This window comes from Pteronotus mesoamericanus, unplaced genomic scaffold, assembly GCF_021234165.1.
Source record: "Pteronotus mesoamericanus isolate MK-2021 breed Mesoamerican mustached bat unplaced genomic scaffold, CSHL_Meso_final scaffold_705, whole genome shotgun sequence".
Lineage (NCBI taxonomy): Eukaryota > Metazoa > Chordata > Mammalia > Chiroptera > Mormoopidae > Pteronotus > Pteronotus mesoamericanus.
The window spans coordinates 5807095-5823784 of record NW_026555326.1 but is presented as its reverse complement, the minus strand read 5'-3'; the positions used below and the strand labels follow the sequence as shown (position 1 = coordinate 5823784).

The window sequence follows — 16690 nt, the reverse complement described above, 5'->3', positions numbered from 1 at the left end:
TGTTCATTTTTCTCCTGGTAATGTCTTTTTATTATGGGAATGGGGAGGGAAGTCTCAGCCAAGAACCTATAAGGGTAGGAAAAAAATTATTTTTCCTCCCCGCAATATTTACTGTGCCCTTTCTAAGTACATCACCTTATTTGTCCCATGCCATCTAATATTCACAGTTCTACCAGAGAATGACTATTATTATCCCCATTTATAGATAATAGTAGGAATTTATTAGAAATGGTATCTCAAAAAAAAAAAAAAAGCGCCCATGTTTCTCCCTGTATCTAAGCAAATAAAAGGTGGCGTACAGGGCAGTACGGGAGCTATACCTAGATCTCAGGGGCAGGCAGCATAGGGGAGGAAAACTTTTCCTTCCACCCTTCTAGATTCGCTGGCTAGTCTAACAAATCAACATAGGACAGACTAACAAGGCTAACTGCATATGAGTACCGGGGTCCCATAAGAATATAAGACTCACAGGCAGTCGGGCAATTGAGATTTATATGGTTTACAAGGGCTTAGTTTCTGTCACGTGGAAGGCAGCATCTTACAATGAAACCATTAGGAGTGATCTAATGATGGGAATGTGTCAAAAGGACACAGGAACCAGCTCAGATGGGGACTCACTGACCGAAACAAGAATGCAAGCTTAAAAAAAGTAATGATACATTTTTAATGATAATAGATTATAATCCACTGAAAAAATTCTCAAGTACACACTGATATAGATAAACAAACAAACAAACAAACAAGAAACCACAAAGGAAAAGGAGAGCTCTTCTTTAACACAGAATGTCAACTAAGAAACACAGAAGGAGGCCCTGACCAGGCAGAGCTCAGTTGGTTAGAGCTCTGATACACTGATTGTGGGTTCAATCTCCAGTCAGGACACATACAAGAAGCAACCAATGAATGCATGAATAAGTGGAACAAAATTGATGTTTCTCTCTCTCTCCCTCCCCCTTTCTTTTGTAAAATGAATTTTAAAAAGAACAAAATCCAGGAGGAACGATAGCTCTAAACACGACCACTGAGACAAATGGGAGTTGCCAAGAAGACCAAAACCAAGGCCAAGTAGATGTTACATCCAGTGATACTTCAGGAGTAGAATTATCAGTGCAATTTTAGAAAACCTCCCCACATAAGATTAACCAATTGAAAAAAGAAGACTGGTGACTTTAAGGTGAAGAACCTAGAGGATACTAACACGACCAGTGATCAAGTTTAACATCTCCAGGGTAGGATGGGTTGACACCATGTAACTCTGATGTGATGTACGCTGTGTCATTTCTCTGCCGAATCCTGCTAAGAGCTCATGACCTGAATCTGGACACAAGGCAACAACAGGTAGACCCAGGTCATCCTACAGAATGTAAAGCCTACTCTTTAAACCTATCAAAGACATAGTAAATGCCAGGGGAAGGCAGAAGAACTGTTCCACATTAAAGGAATCTGAAGAGACATGACAATTCAATTCAACATGTATTCCTAGACAGGACACTGGATCAAAAAGAAAAAGAAATACTATTGGGACAGCTAGCAAAATCTGAATAGGATTTGTGTACTGGGCGGTCATACTAAATCAATGTTAATATCCTGATTCGGGGAATTGTGTGCTGGTATGTGGAAGCATGTACTTGTTTGGGAGAAATGTATAATGGAGTGTTTACAGGAGCTAAAACAACCTGTCTATAGCCTGCTCTTAAACTGTTCGGAAAAGGAGTAGACATAATAGAGAGAGAGACATGGGGTGATGGAGCGAATAAAATGCAATAGGATGTTAACTGGCGAATCTGCATGAAGTAGGTATGGGAGCTCTCTTCAAACTAACATTTATGTGAGTTTGAAATTATTTCAAAATACTTTTTAAAAAATGAGCCAAAAGGATACCTAGCAAAGTGATCCAGTCCTGGATCTCAGAGGAGAAACAGTGAGAAACATAATTTTACTTGACATAACAAAACAAAAACAAAAACAAAACTAAAAAAAAAAACAGTGGGTAAAAAATACATCAAATACAGTAATAATAGAATTTAAACAGTAAATTTCTTCACTGTCTGCACTTTTACCCCAAATGTTACTTTCTGCCTCCTCAATCCTCCTGTGATAGTTTACTACTGCCGGGTCAGAGTCTGGGGAGTTTAAGGCACAAACCTAAATAAGTAGTTCAGGGTGAGATTTAGAACCCAAATCCTCAGACTAAGGAGTATAGACAAACATCATGCTCCAAGTTAGGACGCTTTGATAAAAGTTTCTATAACCATCCATTTAATAAAACAAGAAACCACTAGCCCTGGCCAGGTAGCTCAGTGGGTTGGAGCATTGTCCCAATATGCTAAGGTTGAGGGTTCAATTCCTGGTCAGGGCACATACAAGAATCAACCAATAAATGCATAAGTAAAAATAAGTAGAACAGACTGACGTGTCGAGAGAGAGAGAGAGAGAGAGAGAGAGAGAGAGAGAGAGAGAGCGCGCGCGCGAGAGAGAGAGACAGCAGACACAGCAGAGAGAGAGAGAGAGAAAAAAGAAACCACCAGAAGAAGCCTGACTTTGCACTGCCGACGTAGCCCCTTTTGATTACTCAGAGGTAGGGAATACACCCCCACCTCTTCTGGAGTTCATGCCTCCTCTTTACCATATACTAACAAATTACTTCTATCTTATACTAACAAACCACTTTCCAAGTTGAAGGAGTGGAACTAAACTTCACCACATGGAATGAAAGCCTGCAGAGCATGCGGTCAGGGGAATCGGAAATGGGTTTTGCTAGTGGGGTTCTTACTTATCAAAAAACAATGACTTTTCTCCTATTAGCTATTTCCCCCTATATTCTTTTCCTGTACATATATATTCCATAATATTAAAAGTTAAGACTAGAGTATGTTGCACAGAATATTAAAAAGTAAACTCCATATTGGTTCAATCACTCTCTAATTTAAAAGAAAGCTTTTATTCAAATAAGCCTTGTAATCTATCTACATTTATGACAGAGTCTTAGTCTTTGCTCTGAAAAGTTTGTCCTGATTAAAAAAATATATATATATATATTTATATTTATTCTGGGAAATGTAATTCTCTCCCCATTATGTAAACTAGAAAGGCTAAAAATACACTAAGCTAAAATCTGTCCAGCATAAATAAGTCACTAAAGCTCTTAATCCAATGAAGCCACTATGGTTAACGCCTATCTTATATCTAACTTAAAGAAAAGAGATAAAAGCATTTTTAAAAAGAAGTGACAAGCTTTTATTTTAAAATCAAAAGTTTTTATGACTACATAATTCTTTGGGATAGTTTTGATGGATTTAACAAGTGAGAAGAAAAACAACCCTCAAGTCCTACTTCCCATCTTTCTGCCCAGAAAACACCATACCAGGGAATGGAAGCACATTGTAGAGCCCAACTCTGAAGAGAATTGTAACTGAAAGATTTCCACAGCCACAGGGCACAAGGCTGGGGAATGAGTCACTCAGACTGCCTACTACAGACAGAAGAAGGCACTACTGCACTATGATGAGACAGGCACTTCAATTGTGAGTCTACAGGGGACACTGATGGGTCCTAATGCGCTGACCAACTTTTCTTCAGTTTTGGGTTGGACTTTGGAATAATATTATATATGGCTGATTTATAGCTCGAAGCAAGGGGGCCCATTTCTCAGCTACGGCTACATCAAGTTTCAAGATCCCTGAGATTACCAGACTCCCCATTTGGCGAAGAATCCGTTTTCAAGTCTGAGGTGGACTATACTTAGACTGAAAATCCCACAGGGACTCCAGTCAGACTTTTGAAGGTCAAGAACAAAAAATTTCACCTTCCACATGGAGTTACCCCCTCTACTCTTGTTATATAAATGACACCACTCAGATTCCCTAGGCTATGTAGGAAGCAAAACCTATCATCTTTAGGGATGAACTATTTTCCTATGAGAAGTAAGGAGCAAATTTCACCTCAGGGCTTAAAACCGTTGGGAAAGCCCTGGCTGGGTAGCTCATTTGGTTAGAGTATGGTCCTGATACGCCAAGATTACAGATTCGATCCCTGGTCAGGGCACGTACAAGAATCAACCAATGAATGCATAAATAAATAAGTGGAACAACAAATCAATGTCTGTCTCTGTCTCTCTCTTTCAAATTAATAAATAAAAATAAATAAAAAATAAATTTTTAAAAAACCATTAGGAAAAAACCATATGCACCCACATACCTCACACTCTTCACAGTGGCTTCCTTGTGAGTAACCTCTGAGGAAGATATGAAGATGAGAAACACTCTAATAATAATCTTCATGAATGCATTCTGCTTTTGAACCATACAAACAAGACAGCTAAAATTACTCCATCAGACAGTTTGGGGCTAATTTTCTTGTATTATTTCAGGAAGTGGATAAAGCATTTGAACTCCTATTTTATCAATGCCAGTTAATTTACAACCTCCCATATGCCTTATCCCCACTCCCTCCAAAACAGCTAATGGCTAAATTAAGTTGGTGACCAATTTGTAGAAAGTCCAGTAGAAGGAACATGATGAAATATTAATCCTTTAATAACATCAACTTGGAGCTAATAATGTCAGTTACTTGGACAGCGATTCACCATTGTGTGTCCTGTACCCAGTACAGTCAGGCATTAGTAAAGACTTGTTGAGTGAATGAGTGTTAAGGGTTCGCTTCTCAAGCCATGGTGAAGCACTGGTGTACTAAGTATCTGCATGCAACTCATTCTTTGGAACTTGAAAATCATTCTCTAGGATACTGGCAAAGAATGCAACTCTAGCCTAATCAGTCATCTATCGAATGTACATTATTATTCTTTTTTAGGGGCCCAGAGAGTAAAATGGAGCAAACCTACAAAAAGCCTTATCTTTCATGAAGATGTCCTTCTGAAGTAGAAACATTATTCCAAAATCTACCAGCCATGGATGTAGTTGAAAGATATTTATTGTCTGTTACATACAAAACACTATGGTAACAATTGTAGGAGAAACAAGGATGAATAAAACAGTCTTCACTTTTAGAGGTTTGCAATCTAGCAAGCAGGAGAAGATAAACACATACATAGCTACCATGCAAACAAGCAAATAAATAAAAGCATAAGCTGTATGTCCAGAGGCGATACGAACTAAGCAGTAGGTATAAGGTGAAATTCACATTCCCCTTTACTTCAACAATATAATTTTGAGGCTTTGCTTTCAAAAGATTGGTTTTGAGAAGCACATTTATTGCAGGAAGATCATTTGTTCCCTTAACCGAGTGAGACAGGTAACAGAAGAAGAAACAAAGAAGATGCTGGGAAAGTGGACAGAGCAAAACAAAATTTAAAGACCAGAATAGATTTTTATTTAAATCCGTGCTTTCTTTAAACCTATTTACAAGGCTAAAGAATTAACCATACTGAAATCAGTAATGATGTTTAAGAATAACCTAAACATAGCAAATGATAATAATTTTAAGGTAATCTTTTAGGAGCAGGCAGAATTATCCCAACCCTTTTAATAGTGGGCTTCCTTGTGCCATAGAAAACAGATTCTCCAAGGAAAGGAAGTCTTGGAAGGGGAAAGGTGTTAAAGAAAAAGGGTGCAGTTCAGACTTCCGGCCAAGATGGAGGTGTAGGTAGATACACTTTGCCTCCTTGCACAACCAAAAGAAGGACAACAACAAATTTAAAAACAAAAAATAACCTGAACTGCCAGAATATCGACCTGTATGGAAGTCTGATAACCAAGAAGCTAAAGAAGAAACACTCATCCAACCGGTAGGAGCAGCAGAGACAGGCAGCTGGGGTAGAGAGGACATGTGGCAAGGCAGAGGCTGGCAGACAGGGTGGTCCCACATTTGCTTGCGGATAAACTGTGAGGAACAGCTGGGGAGCAAGACAGACTGCACAATCCAGGGTTCCAGTGCAGGAAAAGAAAGCCTCAAAACCTCTGCAGGTAAAAACCTGTGGGGGTTGCGACAGTGGGAGAAACTCCCAGCTTCACAGGAGAGTCTGTTGGAGAGACCCACAGGGTCCTAGAACGTACACAAACCCACCCACCCAGGAAATCAGCACCAGAAGGGCCCAATTTGCTTGTGGGTAGCAGAGGAAGTAACTGAAAGCCAGCCAAGAACCAAGCAAACAGCCTTGTTCCCTCTTGGACCCCTCCCCAACATACAGCGCCATAACGCAGAGACCTGGATTGCCCCGCCCTGGCAAATATCTAAGGCTCCACCCCTTCCACTGTAACAAGCCTGCTGAGTCAAAGATATATGGCCCAAATGAAAGAACAGATCAAAGCTCCCAAAACGGAACTAAGTGATGAAAAGACAGCCAATCTATCAGATGCACAGTTCAAAACACTGGTAGTCTGGATGTTCACAGAAATGGTTGAGTATGGCTGCAAGATGGAGGAAAAAGCGAAGGCTACACTAAGTGAAATAAAGAAAAATATACAGGGAACCAAGAGTAAAGGGAAGAAAACTGGGAATCAAATCAATGATTGGGAGCAGAAGGAAGAGATAAACATTCAACCAGAACAGAATGAAGAAACAAGAATTTAAAAAAAAAATGGGGAGAGACCTAGGAAACTCTGGGACAACTTTAAACGTTCCAACATGTGAATCATAGGGTGCCAGACGGAGAAGAGGAAGAGCAAGATATTGGAAACTTATTTGAAAAAATAATGAAGGAGAACTTCCCCAACCTGGCCAAGGAAATAGGACTTCCAGGAGATCCAGGAAGCTCAGAAATTCCCAAAGAAGTTGGACCCAAGGAAGCACACACCAAAGCACACATCATAATTCCATCACCCAAGATGAAAGACAAGGAGAGAATCTTCAAAGCAGCAAGAGAAAAGAAGACAGTTACCTACAAAAGAGTTCCCATAAGAATGTCAGCTGATTTCTCAAAAGAAACCTTGCAGGCAAGATGGGACTGGCAAGAAATTTTCAAAAGTCCTGAAAAGCAAGGACCCGCATCCAAGATTACTCTATCCAGCAAAGCTATTGTTTAGAAAGGAAGGGCAGATAAATGCTTCCCAGATAAGGTAAAGTTAAAGGAATTCATCATCACAAGCCCTTATTATATGAAATGTTAAAAGGACTTATCTAAGAAAAAGAGATCAAAAAGTATGAACAGCAAAACAGGAAGAATAGGGGGAAAAGGTCCAGGGAATAAGCAGCATAAATAGTATGTTCAAAATAGGCAGGGAGAGGCTAAGAATAGTATAGGAAATGGAGAAACCAAAGAACTTATATGTACGACCCATGGACATGAACTAAGGTGGGTAATGCTGGGGGGTGGGGCAGTGCAGGGTGGAGGGGAATAAAGGGGAGAAAATAAAATGGGACAACTGTAATAGCATAATCAATAAAATACACACACACACACACACACACACACAGAAAAAAGAAAAGAAAAAGCATGCTAAAAGCCACTGTGTTTGGGGAGGCCATATCCTCCCAGGGACATGGAAGTAGCATAATCAACAAAGAGGGGCCTGGCACCCCAAGTGTCAGGGACTAGACATGGAAATAAGAGGTGCGGGTACGTAGTGTCACATTATACTCACTCAATCAGATAAAGTCTCCCACTGAAGTAAATTATGGTTCCATGACAAGCTATGGAGCCTGGGTTATGACTCATTTGTAATAAAACCTCTCCACTGCCAGGGTGCATTTTGTGTTCCCATGGCCAGGACAGAAAAGAACAAGGGAGGAGTCACAGAAGCAGAACTGGACTGGAGCTTAGAGACCTGGGCTTAAATCTGGTTCCTGTTCAAAACTGTTTTGTCCCACATTCTATCTTTCTGCTTCTCTTTTACTCTTCCCCTAATCCACCATGTTCCAACGTTTTAAGCTAATGTTCACCAACTACCAGCACACACACCACACACTCAAAACAGCCCCATATATTTAGAACTACATGCCTATACTAAGTGCTTTGATATACATAACCTTTCTTAATGTATCTTGATTATGCTATTACAGCTGTCCCAATTTTTCCTCCTTTGCCCCCCTCCACCAAGCACCCCCCATTCCCTCCAGCAACCACCTCCACAGTTCATGCCGATGGGTCATGCATATAAGTTCTTTAGCTACTCCATCTCTTATAGTTCTTAACGTCCCCCTCCCTGTTCTGTAACAACCAATTTGCCCTTTTTTTTAAAGAGTTTAGTTACTTACTTTTAGAGAGAGGGGAAGAGGGGGGGAGAGGGAGAGAAGCATCAACGTGTGGTTGCCTCTTGCATGCCCCCTACTGGGGAACCTGGCTCACAACCCAGGCATGTGCCCTGACTGGGAATTGAACTGGCGACCCTTTGGTTTGCAGGCCAGTACTCAGTCCACTGAGACACACCAGCCAGGGCCCAATTTGTACTTCTTAATTCCTGCACCTTTTGCCCCCTTCTCCCCTCCCCCCTCCCAACTGGTAACCATCCAAATGATCTGCATATCTATTCTATGATTCTGTTTTTGTTCTGCTTCTTTGCTTAGTTTATTTTTCAGATTTAATTATTGATAGTTGTGATTTTATTGCCATTTTAATGTTCATAGTTTTGATCTTTTTCTTAAATGAAGAAAACATTTAACATTTTATGTAATAATGGCTTGGTGACGATGAACTCCTTTAGCTCCACCTTGTTTGGGGAGCACTTTATTTTCCCTTTGATCCTAAATGATGGCTTTGCTGGGCAGAGTATTCCAGGTTGTAGGCCCTTGCTGTTCATCACTTTGAATACTTCTTGCTAGTCCCTTCTAGCCTGCAAAGTCTCTTTTGAGAAATCAGCTGACAGTCTTATGGGAACTCCTTTCTAGGTAACTCTCTGTTTTTCTCTTGCTGGTTTTAAGATTCTTGCTCTATCTTTAACTTTCGGCATTTTAATTATGAGGTGCCTTGGTGTGGTACTCTTTGCATCCATCTTGTTTGGGACTCTCCGTGCTTCCTGGACTTGTGTGTCTATTTCCTTCACCAAATTAGGGAAATTTTCTTTCATTTTTTTCAGATAAGTTTTAAATTTCTTGCTCTTTCTCTTCTACTTCCAGCACCCCTGTGATTCATGTATGTTGGTTTACTTGAAGTTGTTCCAGAGGCTACTTACCCTGTCCTCATTTTTTTGGATCCTTTTTTCTTTTTGCTGTTCTGATTGGTTTTTTTTTCTTCCTAATGTTCCAAATTATTGATGTGATTCTCAGCTTCATCCACTCCACTGCTGATTCCCTGTAAACTTTTCTTTATTTCACTTAGTGTAACCTTCATTTCTGATAGGATCATTTTTATGCTATTGAAGTACCCAATGAGTTCCTTAAGTATCCTAATAACCAATGTTTTGAACTCTGCATCTGACAGATCGCTTATCTCCATTTTGTTTAGTACTTTTTCTGGAGTTTTGTTCTGTTCTTTCACCTGGGCCATATTCCTTTGTTTCCTCGTTTTGGCAGCCTCCCTAGTGTTTGTTTCTGTGTATTAGGTAAAGCTGCTTTGAATCCCTTTCTTAGTAGCGTGGCTTATTATAGAAAAGTGCACAAGTAAGCTGGATGGGGCTGAGCCTCAGGTAATCAGCAGGGTGCGGCAACCCCTGTGAACCAGGTTGATGGAGTCTCAGAGATGGTGCCCCTGCTCTGGGGCTCTGTGTGGAGGAGGGCTCAGAAAACGGACAGTGGCTGCTGCCTGGCCTCTGGAGTTCTGTCTGAGAAGAAGTTGTCCCCCAGCTCTCACCCCGACGCCAGACACTTCACTTCCTCCCTGTAGGCCACTGGTGCCCTTCAAGCTGCTGCCTCAAGCTGGAGTCCAGAGGGAGTGAGTCTGAGTAAGTTCTAAGTTTGCTGCAGACCCTTTAAGAGGAGATGCCTGAGAATCCCACAGTTTCTTCCGCCACCCCAACTCCCACTGGTTTTTACAGCCAGAAGTGACAAGGCCTTATCTTCCTGGCACTGGAACCCTGGGCTGTGTGGTCTGGTATCTCTCCCTCCCAAGATATCCTTCCTGATTTCTACCCACCCCATAAGGGTGTGGGACCAGCCCGAACAGCACTTCTACCCTGCCCTACCCGTCTAAATGAATGTGACTTCTTTAATTCCTTGGTTGTCGGACTTCCATACAGCTCGATTTTCTGATAGTTCTGAGTGATAGTTGTTTTGTAGTTCAGTTATCATTTTTGCTGTGGCTGTACAAGATGGTGAGCCATGTTTACCTACACCTCCATCGTGATTGGAAGTCTTGATGTATATTATCTTATAGGTCACAACAACTTTGAGGCAGACATTATCACTCCCATTTATTTATTTAGCTAATTCATGTATCACTAAATCATGCAACCGTCACTACTAATTCTAGAACATTTGCATTTCCCCAAAGAAATCCCGTGCCCATTAGCAATCACTCGTTTTCCTCTCTCCCCACCCCCTGGCAATCACTAATCTACTTCTATCTTTATGAATTTACCGATTCTGGATATTTCATATATATGGAATCATAAAACATGTGGCATTTTATATCACTCATATTTTACATATGAAGAAACTTAAGACTCAAATAGGTTAAGTAACTTGACCCAAGTCACATAGTTAATAAGAGGCTGAACTAGAGCAGGATCCCAGATCTGATGCAAATGCTTTTGACCACTATAAGCTGCTTCCATGCAGGAAGAAAACTGAGGGAGAAAATGAGAGTTTCAGATATACTTTGAGAAATGGGGTTTATTCACCTAAGGTAATACAAGTTAATAAGAACGACAATTATAGCACCATCTCTGCTGAGCTTATGTTGAAATGCTGAGGCAGCTCTTCTAAACAGACCACGGCAAACGACTAGAAAGCACATCCACGCCAGTCTCTGTCCGTTCCACACCACAGCCCCAACTTCTCCCCACCCTCAGCCCCATGAAGGGGCAGCTCTGTGCAACCAGGCTGAAAAGAATCTCTTCTCTCCCAACTTTGTCCCTTCCGCAGATGTCACTCTGCCACTTAAAATCTTATTATCCATACAAATTTCTGCCTAAAGAGTCCAAGAAAAAATGTCTACTCTAAATAAGCACACTCGTGTTTTTCCTCTTCTTTTTAATTGTGGTAACCAGTTTATACTAGGTATGACCAAAAAATAAAAGGTGAAGAATGTGGGGGGAATCAAGCTGTTGGCTCACCAAAGGCAAAGAGCTCTAAAAGCCTAAGAATTTTAACACATAAAATGCCTATCATCTAACCATACCTCAGCTTGCTGCAATTCTTTTTCTGCTTTACGAGTTGAATTGTATGTGGTTGAGATTAGGTTAGACCTTTCTAGAGGTCTTCCAGGTCCTTTGCATCCCTCGTCCAACATAAACAAATGATCTACACAATAGTGTTGATAATTATTTATATATACATGTTTTTCTTTCTTAGAAGAAAAGTATAAAAGGGAAAAACTGATTTCCACTAACCCAAGGCCAAGGCCATTGTCGTTACTTGACTCTTTATCCCCCATATCAGGCACTCAAGTGTTCACTGAATAACAGCAAATACTCACACAGCAGTACCAGACACTGTTCTAAACACATATAGCTCCCAACAGTCCTAGAGACAAGTACTAGTATCTTAATCCCCACTTCCTGATGAGGAAACTGTGGCCCAGCAAGGCTGTAATCTGCCCAAGGTCATTCAGTCAGGAAGGAGTGGGGACTAGGATTGAGGGAATGCAGGAGGACCAGAGCATTCCAACTAGACCCATTTGAGTCATTCTGATTTCTTAAAACTCAGAGGTTTGGGATACATTGCAACAAGCTATGAAAGCCAGTGGATCTAAAAGCAAGACAGATACTTTTTGCTTTGCTACTTTGTCAAAGTCCATTCTGCCTTTCTCCGGAAGCGCCCATGAAGCCTTTATCTCATTACTTCTGAGCCCTCTGACAGGAAAATGGACAGATAGAAGGGCTCTCATGTCCTGTAGTTAAGTGGAAAAAAGGCAGAAGAGGAGCTCAGTCAAGGGTATTCCACTTATAATTCAGTTTTCTTTGTTACAGGCCAAGCTACTTGTGTGTAGATATCTATTCCATCTACTTTTTAATCTCTAAAACATCATGTGCATCTCATACAACATGGGGAAAAAGTAGGCTTACAGTTGTGACTATGTAAAACACAAGAGTTTAGTCTTGTATTATTATTTATTAATTATTGTATTGAATATTACTTTCTATACGAACTGTAAATCTACTTTGGCCCCACCCTGTACTCTCTACGCTGCCCCCAGTGTATCCAAAATTGTCAAAAGAAGAAAACATAGTTTGGGGGAGTCCTTTCCATCTAATTTGTGGTTAAAAGTGAAATAAAAACAGAGTAAATCCCATGATTTTCAGTTGCTCAAATACCATACTGTATCCAACCCAGAGAAGCACACTCCATCCTGATAGGACACTTACAACCTTCTAGAGGTCTGTTAGGTTAAAAATTGAGTGCCCATTCTCTAAACATTCCAAGTTCCTACTAATTAGAAATTAGCAAGCTGGTTGCCAGTTCCTACCAACATTCACAAAAGCAAGCTGAGACAGTCTCTGAGTGAACATGACCTTGCAAAGATAGCCTGTAAAAGGAGAGAACAAAAGCTAGTTGTCTTTTAAGCAGTGGTTTCTACTTCCTAATACAATTACCTAAGCAGCTGAAAAAAATGGCATCCCAAAAACATACATATTAAGCGCCGCCTCACTAATTTTCCCCTCCAAAGACAATACTCTCCACACTGAAAGGAATGGAAGCGTTTCACAGAACAAAGTCAAACTGCTCCTAGTCCTGTCACCTGCACCTCTCTGGGTTTTTATTTCGGGTGGAAAGAAAGTGGGGAGTTAAAAATGCTAAGACTGACAGAAGGTGAAGGGAGTTTAAAAAAAATGCTAAGATTAGCCCTGACCAGTGTGGCTGGGCATTGTCCTGCAAAGTGAAAGGTTGCCACTTGATTCCCGGTCAGGGCACATGGCTGGGTTGTGGGTTCAGTCCCTGGACATGCACGCAAAAGAGGCAATTGATCAATGTTTCTCTCTCACATGGATGTCTCTCTCCCTTTCATTCTTCCTCCCTTTCTCTCTCTCTAAAATTAAATAAATGAGCCCTGGCTGGTGTGGCTCAGTGGATTGAGTGCCAGCCAGACTGCGAACCAAAAGGTCCCCAGTTGGGGGCGTGCAAGAGGCAAGTGATTGATACTTCTCTTCCTCTTTCTCCTTCCCTCCCCCTCTCTCTAAAAATAAATAAAATCTTTAAAAAATATAAATAAATAAAATCTTTTTAAAAAACACTAAGATTAGTTCATGATGAAGTCAATTAGAAAAGCCAATGAGGCAAAATACAAAGGCGCATTTGTATTCTTAAGTTGGCTTTTAAAGAATAAAAACAAGAGCCAACCAAGGTACTCTGAAAATGAGGTGAATCTACTCTCTTGATTTTTTTTCCCAGCGGTAATTCAAAACTAAATAGTTGTTATAAAATAACAACAAGAGGGTTTTGTTTGTTTGTTTGTTTGTTTGTTTGAGGTAAGCTGCAAGAAAACCCTGGGAGTGGGAAAAGCCCCTGGAAAGGGAGCTAAGGGAGAGGGGGTGAAGGTACACACGTCCTGTGGGGGTCAGCTCTAAAAACACTCGCTCTTCTCACCAGCTGTTCTCTGATAACTTTACAGGAATCCGTCCCGTCTATAGCTCCATTTTCAGACCAGCAAATCTCTGGGCATAAGACGTCAAAATCGCAATTTCAGAACAGATAGTATCGTGGCCCAAGGCAGGCCAACCCAAGAGATCCCACAATGGCATAGCAAGTATTTTGAAATAAAGTTACTTAGGAAACAGCCTGTGTAAGAAGAAAACCCTGACCTCTCTGCCCTCTTTTAAACCTCCCATGTGACAGGTGCCCTCCTAGCTCCAGAGGGCTAAGACAACCTTATCACAAGAGTTAAAAAAATCCAGTCAAAAGCTTGTATAAACAAGTCTTGTAATGCCTTTACTAACTTACTGCTCAAGTCCAAACTTCACTTAGATTCCTCACTGACAAATACCCAAACCTTGCTTAGATTCCTTTCTAATAAGTGCTTTCTTTGTTCTGTTAATTTGTCACAAATTTGTTTCTTTGTCTAAGAAGTACAAAAAGGTGCCTGGTTGGATCATTTCTTTGAGCCCCATTTTATGATCGGATCATCATATTATCATTCTCCCACATGCACCTATTAAGCTGGTTTTTCCCCCATTCAGTCAATTATTTTATTATGAGTCCAGCCATAAGAACTAAAGAAGGGGGCGGATTCTACCTCTCCCCAACACTAGTCATCCTCCTTTTCCCACTTATCCCATGAAGTAAAATAAAAGCGTTTTTATTTACATATAGGCTAACTAAATGTAATAGTATCATTTAGGACCATATCAGAATCTTACGATCTTATTTTTATCGCCATTTCTGAAGTCTCAGACAAATCTAGGGTACTAAACATGCAACTTGGGAAATGAAGGGCCCAATACACAAACCACAATGAATTTACCAATTCGCTCCATTCTGAGCTTCATGTTCAAATCTGTTGTCAGACTCTAAATTTGTGTTTCTGAAAATGTGTTTGCAGACCACTTGCATCAGAATCCCCAGAAATGTTTTTGTTTAGATTCTTAGGACCCACCCACTAGACCTACTCAATCTGTAGAAGAAAGCCTAACAAATTTTTTATTTTAATTTGATTTTAATACATACTTAAGTTTGAGAATCACTAATTTAAACCCACTGACTTCTTTGCTGTGTTATCCCCAAGGTATATGTCTATATGGGATCCCTTCAACTTAGCTGATTTCCTAATTAACACAGTAGTTAACAAACCAAATCCTCCGGTTCCCCATCAATAACACGCAGTTTACGAGGAATCACGAACCTAGGAAGGATCAAAGACCTTGCACGATTTCAAGTGCCATAGGGCCTCTAAACACATCCCAGACGGAACCTTGTCGAGAAGTCTCAGGACCAAAACCGCTCCCTACCCTCTCTAACTTCTCCAACACTGTAAGCACAAGCAACGGCTCTGACAACCCCTGCGGCCCATTAACTATCATTTCCTCCAGTGACCCCAGACCCACTGCGAGCACATTCCTTACTTCTTCAGAGTTACCTCATGAGTCATGGTGCAAAAGCATTCCACATACACAATCAAACACGCACAACACACGCGCGCAATCCACCACGGTTCCCCGGCCTGAGCCCCTGGGCACCCTGCCTCCGGCCCCTCCTCCACCCCTCCATCCCTAAACTGGGACTCAGAGCCACACTACCCAGCCCCCAACCCAGAGCCACTTTGCCCACTCCCCGGGTTGACCCCCGCCCTCCCCAAACGCCGGCCTCCGCGCGCCCGCCCGCGCACAGCCCCTGGCCGGAATCCTGCTGGGGAACCCTTGCCTTCGGGAGCCCCCGGGCCCCCTAAGTCGAGCCCTCACCGCCCCTTTGCCTCTCCCCCCACCCAGAGCGATGCCCTGCCAAGGCATCTGGACTGGGCCGATGCAGGCCCACCGGCTCGGCCCTTCTCCCATTTCCACCTCTTCCCAGGGGGGTTGTGCGGGGCACGGGTGCGGTCCACCCTCTGGCTCGCCTCTGCGGCCCTCTCTCCCTAGCGGCTGCCCTCCTTACCCGCCTGCAGCCCGGTCTCGGCGACATCGCCGGCAGGGGCGCGCTGGGCCCCGCCGACGCCTGTGGGGGAGGATGGACAGCTGTGGCTGTGGGAGCCCTTGATGTCTCGAAAGAACTTCTGCGTTTCGCTGAGGTTCTGCCGCAGCCGTCCCAGGTAGCGGCGGTAGCGCCCAAAGCTCCGGCACAGGTCCCGGATCATTCCGCCGCCTCCCGGGCCAGGACCCGATGGCGGCTCGCTCCCCCACCGGACCCCGTCGCCCTCCATCTCCTCGGCCTTCTCTGTCTCTGGCGCTCGGTCCCCCACCCGCTGGCACGGCTTCTCTCCTCCCCACCCCCAGCCCCGGGTGCTTGAGAGAGGAGGAATCCGCCTCCTAACGTCCCCGCCCGCAATCCCCCGGGCTCCCAACTCCGTCACCGCGGTTAAAAACAGACCAGCCTGCAGTGCGCCTCGGAACCTTTATCTCCTCCATCCAGAAGAGCGAGGGAAGGATCTCTGGACCGCGCTGTGGCCGCGGTGTCTCCTGGGACTTGTAGTCTGAACCCGAAGACTGTGGATGGGGCTAATACCCCTTTTGTATACACCTCACGCGTTCCTGGTGCTTACACGCTCTCCTCACTTAAAAACGGAGTTTCTACTCCCTGCATAAGTGTCCCTGAACAGAGAAAGAAGCTGCAGGACCAAGGCGCCAGCAGAAATGGGGTGCCTTACAGAAATCAGAGTGAAAGATTTTAACGGCACAGAAAAGGAAGGAAACAAGACAGAGGCCAGTGATATCTCCATGGTTACACTAATGGCTCTGAATTCCGGATACGGTAGATACTGGGGAACTGGCTAAAAATACCCTGGAAGTAGGGAAATCCCTTGGGTTTGTATGTCGTCCTCCATTTCTGACTTTCCTTCTCCAAGTGTGGAAAAGCGGGGTGTAAAAGGGTCATTAAAGAACTTTAACCTGACGTTCATTTGGTTTCTTGAAGTAGAATGACCCAGCTGGTTAAGGGGAAGTTAAGATTTGTAGCCTGTTTGAACCTTCTAAACAGATTCTGATGACCTTAACTTGGCTTCTTGAAGCCAACACTTGAATTCATACAGACTGCCAAGGAGCCCTGAACACAATTA

At 42.6% G+C, this 16690-nt stretch overlaps 1 protein-coding gene across 1 annotated transcript in view; it reads right to left on the bottom strand.

The window, feature by feature from the left end:
• The window catches only part of DSTYK (dual serine/threonine and tyrosine protein kinase), a 52236-nt gene extending 36338 nt beyond the window's left edge, over positions 1–15898 (bottom strand). Inside the window, exon 1 of the mRNA XM_054563255.1 lies at positions 15574–15898. Within this exon, the coding sequence (XP_054419230.1) occupies positions 15574–15838 (265 nt within the window). The 5' untranslated portion in view covers positions 15839–15898. The remainder of the gene's footprint in view (positions 1–15573) is intronic.
• Between the last annotated feature and the right edge of the window lie 792 nt (positions 15899–16690).